General features: G+C 42.2%; 1 protein-coding gene across 2 annotated transcripts in view; it reads left to right on the top strand.

Annotated features, from left to right (window-relative positions):
* Nucleotides 1-11,863, top strand: part of ARHGEF26 (Rho guanine nucleotide exchange factor 26) — a 131,686-nt gene that overhangs the window by 76,265 nt on the left and 43,558 nt on the right. For both annotated transcript variants that reach the window (XM_004379181.3, XM_004379180.1), the window contains exons 7-8: nt 7,420-7,572; nt 11,305-11,434. In XM_004379181.3, coding sequence (XP_004379238.1) covers nt 7,420-7,572; nt 11,305-11,434 — 283 coding nt within the window. The remainder of the gene's footprint in view (nt 1-7,419; nt 7,573-11,304; nt 11,435-11,863) is intronic.

Here is an 11,863-nt window from a genome sequence, read left to right as displayed (position 1 = left end):
GTATTTTCACCAAAAAGAAAAAAAAAAGGTTGAGAATTTAGAGAGTTCATATGTTGTGGGGTTGTTAACCAATGTCATAAAACAACATGTGTGCTACTGTTTCATGAGAAACTATTTGTTCTGTAAGCCTTCACCTGAAGTACAATAAAATATTTTAAAAAAAAAAAAAGTTGACCGGTTCTGTGCCATCATGATGGTCAGTTGCATATTGGGTCATTGTGATCCATAGGTTGGTTTTTCAGAAGTAGATCACCAGGCTTTTCTTCCTGGCCCGTCTCCATCTAGAAGCTCTGCTGGAAGCTGTTTAGCATCACAGCAACCCGCGAGCCTCCACTGACAGATGTGGTGGCCACACATGAAGTGCTTTGGCTGGGAGTAGAACACAGGTCTTCCCTGTGAAAGGCGAGAACTCTGCCACTGACCCACCGTGGCCTTCATGGGTTTCTGGTTTGGAGGGGTATCTAGGAAGCCCTTTCTGGTCCACAAGATGGAGTCTCAAAATCTAGACTTTAGCCAAGAGATTGGACTTTTGGTAGGGGAGAAAAAAAAAAAAAGATTGTGTAGCATGATTATTGGTTGTAGAACATAATCATCTTGGTAATGCTGCAGAGAAGAAATAATGACGATATTGTGCCAGATAGAAAATTCATAAAGCTGAAATAGGTATTTCCATTTAAAAGTTATCCTTCTAAATAAGCCAGATTACCTCACAAACTTTTTCAGGGTTCATCCAGGGAGCTAAAATGCTTTTACTTCTGCTTCAGATTTGACTGGAATCACCAGCATTCTTGGTTACTGATATAATACCTCATTCTTCGGTAATACTGTCTTGGTTTTTCTGTAGCTTAGCTCACTTCGTAAAGTATGAAAATCTGCCAAAATAACCAATAGACAATTTAACATGGAAAGCTTTAAATTATGTTTTGATTATGCCGATGTCAAAATACAACATGGTTGGCTTGGTTTATTTTATATTAAAGTAAGTAGTATAATTAGGTATTTTGCTAGTACCTTGCTTTTAATCTTGTGCTTTAGCAAACCGTTTACAAGGATAAATGAAATTTTCCTTTTCATAGAGAAAAGCCAACTTATTGTTGTTTTTGGTTCTATAGTTGCATCCCTTTGGGCGTTAACGGCTAGCTAAAGACAACAAACTGTAAGAGACGTTTGCTCTAAGATATTTATTTCCTAGCATTACATGATAATGACCTTGTGAACGATTTCTTATTTTGTAAATCTTCTTTGAATATTTCCTTAAAATGTGCATTAAAAAAAAAACTTGGTTGGCCCCCATCTACCACAGCCTCCACCAGACTGAACCCAGCACAACTAGATGGTGCCTGGCTACCACCACCAACTGCTCTGACGGATCACAATAGAGGGTCCCGGACAAGGCAGGAGAAAAATGTAGAACAAAATTCTAACTCACAAAAAAAGACCAGACTTACTGGCCTGACAGAGACTGGAGAAACCCCGAGAGTATGGCCCCTGGGTACCCTTTTAACTCAATACTAAAGTCACTCCTGAGGTTCAGCCTTCAGCCAAAGATTAGACAGGCCCATAAAACAAAACGAGACTAAATGGGCACACCAGCCCAGGGGCAAGGATGAGAAGGCAACAGGGGACAGGAAAGCTGGCAATGGGGACCTCAGGGTTGAGTAAGGGAGAGTGTTGACGTGTCGTGAGGTTTGGTAACCAATGTCACAAAACAATATGTGCACTAATTGTTTAATGAGAAGCTAGTTTTTTCTGTAAACCTTCATCTAAAGTACAATAAAAAATACTCGGAGTAAAAATAAAGTACAAATAATTTGCTTTTATTTGAAGACCAGCTAAAAATGTTGCTAGCTGCCGTTGAGTCAGCCCCTGACTCATGGTGACCCCATGCCCAATGAGTTTTGATGGTCATGATCCCTAGGGTTTTCACTGGCTGATTTTTTGCAAGTAGATCACCAGGCCTTTCTGCCTGGTCTCTCTTAGTGTGGAAGCTCTGCTGAAGCCTTTTCAGCATCACAACACGCAAGCCTTCACTGACAGAAGGGTAGGGGCAGCACTTGAGGCGCATTGGCCAAGAATCAAACTCGGGTGTCCTGTATGGAAGGGGAGAACTCTACCCCTGAACCACCACTTAACGAAAAAAAAAAACCAAACCCGTTGACGTCAAGTCAGCTCGACTGATAGCAACCCTGTAGGACAGAGTAGAACTGCCCCATAGGGTTTCCAAGGAGTGGCTGGTAGATTCAAACTGCCAACCTTCTGGTTAGCAGCCGAGCTCTTAACCACTGCGCCACCAGGGCCCCCTAGAGTTCCAGTTCCTCCGAATTCTCACAGTTGTGTATTTTCGGCGCTCTATTAGACATCTCCAAGGCGAAGTTAAACCACCTCCTCCCTGTGTCTCCTCCCTCTTCCAGGATCCTTGTCTTCATTAGTCGCTCAGTAACCCACCTGGTTGCCCAGATGGAAACCCTGACTAGAAGCCCCAGCATCTTCCTTGGCTTCCCATCAAATGAGTTCCTCAATTCTATGGATTTTACTGAAACCGCTCCTCTCATCTCTGTGCACTCTTCCTGTTTTCCCACTGCCTCGCTTTCTCACCGTGTGCCCCGATCAGCCGTCTAGCTGGCCTGCTGGCCTCCTGTCTCCCCACTTCTAACCCTCCCCGCCTCTGGCCCAGTTTTCTCTACCTGATTCTGAGTGATGTATTGGTTTAAACACCTCCAGTGATTCTCGTTATCCGAGACTCGGGCCAAGCTTCTCAGCATACAGTGAAACCTTTGCAGGCTCACTCTAACCTGCTTTTCGGCCCTTTCTCTGGCCCTGTTCTCCTAGAGTCTATGCTTCGACCTCACTCAGGTACCTACAGTTTCCTGTCTGTGCCTCATGCCCGTACCCACAGCGTTTCCTGCACCCAGCATGCTCTGCTCCTTCTCGCCCGCTGATGCCATCCTCAACCCGACGGCCCAGTTCACCCGTTTCCTCACCCGTGTGTACCTTCTGAGGTTTTCATCATCTGCCTCTATCATGGAACTTGTAATTAATTGGTTCCATGCCAGCCATCGGCCACTCGGCTGTGAATGTGTGGAGGGAAGGGATCATTTCATACTTTCATTAAATGGAATACCCTCTGCTTGGCATATAACAGCTTCTTCTGTATGGATTCTTGGTATTCTTATCGTTTCTTGACATATGCTATTATTGGGGCAGATTTAGTGCAGTTAAAAAAAAAAGTGATACCATGACAGGTAAGAGAAAGCCAAGAAAAGCCTTGGTTTAGGGGCACAGTCACAACCCAGAAGTGAACAGTTGTGTCTTTGTCAAGCTGACGTGCATGCACACGGCCTGTCTTCGTCCACTAAGAGAGAAGTCGTATCTGACTATGGACTAGAGAGACCCAGTTCACATCCTGACTCTACAGCTTGCAGGGGTCTGGTTATATCACCTCTCTGAGCCTCTGTTCCCATATTTACAGTGGAGATGATGCCGTATACTTCACAAGGCCCTCGTGAGGATTAAATGAGATCATAAATGTAAAGCACTCAACAGGGCTGGTACGGAGGACATACTCACTGACTGATAGTTTCTGTTTTTAAAAAAATATTTGGAGAATTCCACTGTTCTCTCTGTTGGTGCACGACATGTATGTAACTTTAAGAGGTGCAGAATATTTCAATTTACATCTTAAGATGATACCACCAACACCCTTATGCACATGTCTCAGCCTGCAGTTGTGTGCAAGAAGGTTCTCTCTCCCATCCTTACCTTCCTAACATGTCACAAATTTCTTGAAGGCCGGGACCAGGCTATCCATGGTGAAGGCCCTTTGAGAAACACAGTTTTTGTTTGCGTGGGGGTTTGGGGTTGGTTGTTTTTGAGAATGCGGAAACTTTTAGGAGAAAGTTTGATATTTTTATTTGAATGTTAATAGACTCAATCTTAGCAAAGTAATATGAAGGCTTTGACTTTTAGAAGACACTCATTTGATTCCTGGCCTACTGCCTTAAAAATTTTGCCTGTTAAATCCTAATACCAGTGGAAGGAAGGCCAAGTAACCCGGTAAAGTCCTTGTGCTTTAAGTTTTTCTTCTTGTTGTTTTATAGCCTGTGGATGGGAACCATATTGATTATTTTTCCTAAGTCCTTTTTAAAAGAAATGAAAATGTAGGTTCTTTCTCAGAGTCTAAGTAATGTCACTCTTCTAGGAAGTAAAAACATATTTCTTTGTCTTTTAAGCTTCTTTGGAAATTTTATAAAAATAAAATAGACTGATGACAAGCTAATACAATTTGTACTAAAATGAATTCAATCCACATGTGAATACATCAAATAAAATCAAGGCCTCTTGTTGTTTTCTAAGTACCAGCATATTGTTTGAAAATAACTGCAATATAGGTAACTTTGGTGAAGGGTAAGACAGTACACAATACTGGGGCAGCCAGTACAACTTGACCAAGGCAAGGTCATGGAAACTCCATAGACACGTCCAGACTCCCTGAGGGACCGAATTACTGGGCCAAGGGCTGGGGACCATGGTCTCGGGGAACATCTAGCTCAATTAGCATAACATAGTTTATAAAGAAAATATTCTACCTCCTACTTTGGCGAGTAGCGTCTAGTGTCTTAAAAGCTTGCAAGCGGCCATCTAAGATGTTCTACTGGTCTCACCCATCTGCAGCAAGGGAGAATGGAGAAAACCAAAGACACGAGGGAAAGATTAGTCCAAAGGACTAACGGACCACAACTACAACTGACTGCTCTGACAGGGTTCACAGTAGAGCTGGAGAAAAATGTAGAACAAAATTCTAAACTCACAAAAAAAAAAGCAGACTTACTGGTCTGACAGAGACTGGAGAAACCCCAAGAGTATGGCCCCCGGACACCCTTATAGCTCAGTACTGAAGTCACTCCTGTGGTTCAGCCTTCAGCCAAAGATTAGACAGGCCCATAAAACAAAACAAGACTAAAGGGGCACACCAGCCCAGGCGCAAGGACAAGAAGGCAGGAGAGGACAGGAAAGCTGGTAATGGGCAACCCAAAGTTGAGAAGAGGAGAGTGTTGACATTCATGGAGGTGGCAACCAGTGTCACAAAAAATGTGTATTAATTATTTAATGAGGAAATAATTTGCTCTGTAGGCCCACATCTAAAATACAATTTAAAAAAAAGGTATAAATGTGAAAAATATTAGCTAATATTTACTAATTATCTTGTATAAATTTTTGTTGTCTCATTCACTGTTAGATTTTTTAAATTTTATTTATTTTGTTGTTGAGAAATACACACAACAGAACATACACCAGTTCAGCAGTTTTGACATGTATCATTTAGTGACATTGATACTGATTACATTCTTTGAGTTGGGCAACCATTCTCACCCTCCTTTTCTGACTTGTTCCTCCCCCATTAACATAAACTCACTGTCCCTTAAGCTTCCTATCTAATCTTTCCAGTTGCTAGTTCTTTAACGAGCATAATGCTCAAGGCAGACATTTTTACTAGTTAAGCTAGCCTATTGTTTGGTTTAAAGAAGACTTCAGGGAATGTTTTTGGTTTAAGGTTTAAAGATTATCTCAGGGCAATAGTTTCAGGGGTTCATCCAGCCTGCATGGCTCCAGAAGGTCTGGAGTCCATTAGAATTTGAAATTCTGTTCTGCATTTCCCTCTTTTGATCAGGATTCTTCTATAGAATCTTTGATCAAAATGTTCAGTAATTGTAGTCGGGCACCATCCAGTTCTTCTGGTCTCATGGCAAAGGAAGTAGTTCTTCATGGAGGTAATTAGTCACACCTTCCATATCCTCCTCCTATTCCTGACTCTCCTTTTTATTTTATTTTTGTACTTTAAGTGAAAGTTTATAATTCAAGTTAGTTTCTCATACAAAATTTATACATACCTTGTTATGTGACCCGAATTGCTCTCCCTATACTGTGACAGCACGCTCCTCCTTTCCACCCCTGATTTCCTGTGTCCATTCAACGAGCTCGTGACCCTCTCTGCCTTCTCATCTCACCTCTGGACAGGAGCTGCCCATTTCTGACTCTCCTTCTTCCTCTGTTATAATTGAGGTCATACAATATTTGTCCTTTTGTGATTGACTTACTTCACTCAGCATAACTGTAAAATTTTGCTCCATATTGTAGCATGTAACAGGAATGTATCAAGATTTCATTTCCCCGGCTGGCTGAGCAGCGTTCCATTGTGTGTATGCACCACATTTTGTTTATCCATCATCTGTTGATGGCGTTTAGGTTGTCTCCACCTTTTGGCTGTTGTGTCACTGCTAGTTTTGAAGCTTATACTTTGGAAGCCACCCACCCAGGCAAACTGACAAGAAGCACTGATGTGCTGCATGTTTTACTGAAGGAGCTTATTGGAATCTGTATTTTTTTCTGCCTTACTGTTCCACAAGTCGACATTAGCAATTATTGTTCATTTCGCTTTTTGGAAAATGCTTTGGTCCCCGTGCCATAGATTTTTTTAAAAGATTTTCCCACCACCTCAGCCCTGGACAGTGAGTGGGCTCTAGGGCGGTGCTTCTCAATTTTTACTGTGCGTTTGAATCCTCTGAAGATCTTGTTAAAGTGCAGATTGGATTGGAGGAGCGGTTGGTGAGACTCTGCGTTTCTCGTAAGACGATGTCAGTGCTCCAGGTCTCTGGGCCACCTTTTGAGTGGCCAGGCTGTCAGTGGAAACCTATTTCAAATACCTGAGCTTGATGTTCTGTTAAAATTGGGTACAGTAGAGGGTGGCCAGATGAAATACTGAGCGCTTAGGGTGCCCCATGCAATATTTAAGACATACTTCTACTAAAAAATTATTCATTGTTTATCTGAAATTCAAATTAAAGCAGGCATCTCTCTCTCTGTGTGTCTCATACATGCACACGCTGGTAAAGCTGGCAGCCCTTAATTGCAATCTAAATAAAATATGAAGACATTTAAATACCATACATATTATTAGATTTAAAATGCTGTGATTATTTTTATTTTGAGAGAAAGGGCACGTAGAATCAAGTTTATTTTTACTTGTTTTGTAAACATTTATTTAGGTATTTTGTTCATGTGCTTTCAATATAATAGAATATGTAAGCTTGACCACCACCCTGTATCTAGGGAATTCTGGAACAACAATGAAGTCTGTATGGTCTAAATGTACCTGAAGGTAGAGAAATTCCCTATAGTATCCATGTTTTAAGCCAAACACTTCAAGCAATGAGTGTTAATATGATAGATTTAAATTTAGACAACATTTTTATAGGGTTTTTTTTCCCCTCCCTTGGGTCTTTTTAACTTAGTGAGTTGGTAGGTACTGCATACTGTTGGTATTTTCAGACACTGCGTAATAGAATTATATGAGGATAATCTGTTGTCTGCTGAAGTATATGGAAGAAAGCCTAAATGCTTTTGTTTTCTTTTTCTTTTCAGATTTTTTACAGAGCTGGAAGCAAGGCATCAGAATAATATCTTCATTGATGATATAAGTGACATTGTAGAAAAACACACAGCATCCACATTTGACCCGTATGTGAAATATTGCACAAACGAAGTCTATCAACAAAGGACGCTGCAGAAATTGTTGTAAGCAATGCTGAATGTTACAGATTCAGTAGTCTAACCTAGTTTTAATTAGGTCACATTGATTGAAATGAATTGATCTCTTAAATTATAGTTAGAAAAGCCTCTTGATGGACTGTTTCCCAGGGGGGAAATATTTAAGAGTAATGCTTTCAGCGTGAGAGTAGAAAGATCTAGTCTGTGCAGAATTTTCTCTGGATAGCAGTTATGAAATCATAGTTGTTGTTTGCTTTTTTAAGTTTCTGAAAGATACTGGGGTGATCGTCACTTAAAATCTCCCAGCTTTCTTAGGTGTTAACTGATGCAGGGCTGGGTAGCATTTCATTCTGTTATACACGAGGTCACCGTGAGTCAGAGTCAGCGCAGCGACAGCTCACTAACAACACTGACAGTTAAGAGGTTCACCAGAAGGCAAGAGAGGGTTCTTCAATGAGTCCAGCTAGAATCTAGGGACCCAGGGTTTTTTCTACTGTTCTGATCTTCTGCCGTTCAAATGGCTATTATATTGTTATAGGAATTACTGATTTCTCCCCCTTCTGGGTAGTTAGGGATGATGAGAGGAGGCAAGATGTGAAGGAAAACAAATGAAAAAATATTCTTGAAGATTTTAATTATGCCACAAAAAAGAGTTAAGCATTAAATTTCACTTGCACCTTTACCCATTGTCCTATGTCATTTACTGAGAGTTTTGGCTTGATACATGCATGCCATTTGTATCTTTAATGGCAGAAAGATATGGCAGTCTGCTTCCGTAAAGATTTCAGCCTTGGAAACCCTATGGGGCAGTTCTCCTGTGTCCTACAGGGTCGTTATGAGTTGGAATTGACTCAACGGCAGTGGGTTTTGGGTTTTGTGTCTTTAAAAGTGTTGGCAATTGTTCGGTAAATGTCTGGCTTGTTTTATTTCCCAGGGGCCTTGTTTGTCATTGCCATGAGTAGCTGTTTTGTTTTATGGCACGGGTGTACACTACTGTGAACTTATTTCGGGGGCTTAGAGGCTGTTATTATTCTCATATCCTCCCGTGAGTTGTGGCATTTATGGCCAGACCATGGAGCTCTGGTCAGCCTGCGTGCAGTGTGTGAGACCCCTGTGGAAGGATAGTGGTCGGGGATGATGACCTCCCAGCTGCCTGGAGAACTATAACCAGTTAAAGCCTCCCCGGTTGGTGAGAAGGGCTGATGATGCCCCCTCTCCCTCTTGCATCCTCATGAAACTCTTGTATGGGCAGGGTGGGAACACCCACAGCTGCCAACCTCAGATGAAGTTTTCTTACAAAGCAGCACCTAGACATTGTGGGATGGATAAGGGTAGGGCGGTCCCGTGCATTGTAGGATGGTTAGCAGCATCTCTGGTCTCTACCTACTATATGCCAGCAGCAACCCCCACCCCAGTTGTGACAACCACAGATGTGTCCAGACATTGCCAAATGTCCCCTGCCTGTGGCTCGATACCATTAAGTCATTTCCAACTCATAACGACCTTATAGGACAGGGTAGAACTGCCCCATAGAGTTTCCAAGGAGTGGCTGGTGGATTTGAACTGCTGACCTTTTGGTTAGCAGCCGTAGCACTTAACCACTGTGCCATCAGGTTTGGGAAAAGTCACACCTCCTTTCTTTCCTCCCTTTCTCCTCCTCCTCCCTTTGGGAACCACTGGTATGAAAAGATGGACGTTGCTCTTTAATTGTTGTTGTTAGGTGCTGTGGAGCCAGCTCCGACTCACAGCGACCCCACGTACAACAGACTGAAGTGCTGCCTGGTCCTGCGCCATCCTCACAATTGTTGTTAGGCTTGAGCCCTTCCTTGTAATTGTCAGAGAGTACAGATTGCATGTTGGAAAGCAAAGCCTTAAAAGCTAAATTTGATTTTCGTTTTGTTTTGCGAGGATTTAAAAGTGTGAATAGGTACTGCTGTACATTGTTTAACTCTAAAAATAAAGCTTTTCATCTAAATTAGCTTAATGATGTCATCATTTGGGCCCCCACATGGAAATCAGTATGTGTGTTTTCAGGGGCTTCTTTGCAGTTGATGTGAATTTACGGTTGGAGTAGTGACTCTGAACTTCAGCTGCACATTAGAAATGCCTCGGACACTTTGAAAACAGGCAGACAGGGCTCATCCACACTATTTAATCAAACTCTTTGTGGGGGAGGGCAGGGAGCTGGATGATCTTAACACGCAACTGGATTGGAGTTTGATTTTTTTTTTTAATAAAAATCTTTTCAATGCTAGCAGGGAAAAGAAACCTAAAACTCTTCCATTTGAGGAAATAAAACGTTTCTGTGTGACTTAATTTGCTGTTCTGGGTGTTTCCTAATTTATTTTTAGCAGCCTTGATCCAAATCATCTAATTTTTGAAATACATTAAAAATGTCCACCACTGCTACCTCTCTGCTTTCTGGGCGTTCTCTTCAGGGCATGAGAATACGGTACCCCTACCACCACCTCCCTTCTCTCTTGCTACCCTCTCCCCAATTCCCCTCAACCCTCCAGCCCCCTCTGTCTTTGCTAATTATTCAGTCTATTACTCGGCAAGTTGGGGGCCTTTCTGAGCTTCCATTCTCTTCACGGAGTCCCTAGCTGACGTGGTGCCACATGAGACAGTGCGTGTTGGAGCACCTTATCTTGCTGAGTTCATGCAAATGCCGTGGCAGGGCCGTCACTGTGTGTCACTGAGAGGAGAAGAAATGTTCTGGCTGACGGGGTCAGAAGATTTTCTGTCTTAGAAAGAGGACTGTTATGGTGCCTGGCTACCACCATCGACTACTCTGACAGGGATCACGGTTGAGGGTCCCTGACAGAGCAGGAGAAAAATGTAGAACAAAAGTCAAATCCACGAAAAAAATGACCAGACTTACTGGTCTGACAGAGACTGGAGGAACCTCCAAGACTATGGCCCCGCACACCCTACTAACTCGGAACAGAAGCCACTCCCCAAGTCCGCCTTTCAGCTAAGGATTAGGCAGGCCTGTAAGACAAACAATAACAGGTGAGGAACGTGCTTCTTAGTTCAGAAAAGTATATGAGACCAAATGGGCAACACCTGCCCAAAAGCAAAGACGAGAAGGCAGGAAGGGATGGGAAAACTGGACGAATGGATACGGGGAACCCGGAGTGGAAAGAGGGAGAGGCTGACGCATTGCGGAGATTGCAACCAATGTCACAGAACAATTTATGTATAAATTTTTGAATGAGGAACTAATTTTGCGCCATAAACTTTCATCTAAAGCACAATAAAATTAAAACAGAAAAAAAGAAAGAGGACTGTTGAAAAAGGCCAAAATAAGTAAATAAGTCCAGTCTGACTGACATTGCTTTCTTAGATCAGTGCCGAGGGCTAGAGGAGAGACTTAAAGCATATCATTTGTTATCTTAGGAATGCAATGTGTTTATAGTTTATCAGATATGACATCTACTATGTGTATTAATTGATAGATTTCCCATTATGATACCATTGCCTCTGCATTTCTTTACTTTCCACTTTCATAAATTTCTAGCTCACACATTTCTGTCTTACTGTTCACGTTGGTATCTTAAAATCACATCTTATATTCGGCCTCAGCTATAAGGTAGACATGTTTGCCTGCCTGTGTAATTATGTGTTTATGTTGTTTTCAGGTACTTAAACATCGTTGATAATGTGTGAATTTATTACAGTATTTTGTAACCCATTTTGCTTGCTTCCTAACTTTGAGGAGGAAATATTTTGAAGTTGTGTTTGTTTCTTTTTCCCCAGAGCCACTAATCCATCCTTTAAGGAAGTATTATCGCGGATTGAGACCCACGAAGACTGCAGGAATTTACCCATGATCTCCTTCCTCATTCTCCCCATGCAGAGAGTCACCCGCCTTCCCCTGCTGATGGATGTAAGAGATGACCTCTGGCTTTTTCTTCTGTGCATACCTGTGCTGCTATAAATCTAAGAAAATTATTCTTATTCTACTTAAATTGATGCATATCTCTTCTATAAAATACCCCAACTAAGTGAGAAGGTGCTGTTTGTTTGGAAGGTGCTGTTTGTGGCTCAAGCAGTTTGCGATCAGCTTCTAACCTAAAGGTTGTCAGTTCGAACCCACCCTGTAGCTCTGTGGAAGAAAGGCCTGGCCAACTGCTTCTGTAAAGATTATAGCCAAGAAAACCCTATGGGACAGTTCTACTCTGTAACACATGGGGGTTGCCGTGAGTCCAGGGCTGACTCGACAGCAGCCAATAGGAAGTGAGAAGGTGCTGTTTGGTTGGAAACTCTCACCTGTGTCTGATATATTGGGCAGTATCTTTAATTTAGGCTTGTGTGG

This window comes from Trichechus manatus, unplaced genomic scaffold (genome assembly GCF_000243295.1).
Source record: "Trichechus manatus latirostris isolate Lorelei unplaced genomic scaffold, TriManLat1.0 scaffold00062, whole genome shotgun sequence".
NCBI lineage: Eukaryota > Metazoa > Chordata > Mammalia > Sirenia > Trichechidae > Trichechus > Trichechus manatus.
The sequence above is the reverse complement of the archived record's forward strand: the minus strand, read 5'-3'. Positions and strand labels throughout refer to the sequence as shown.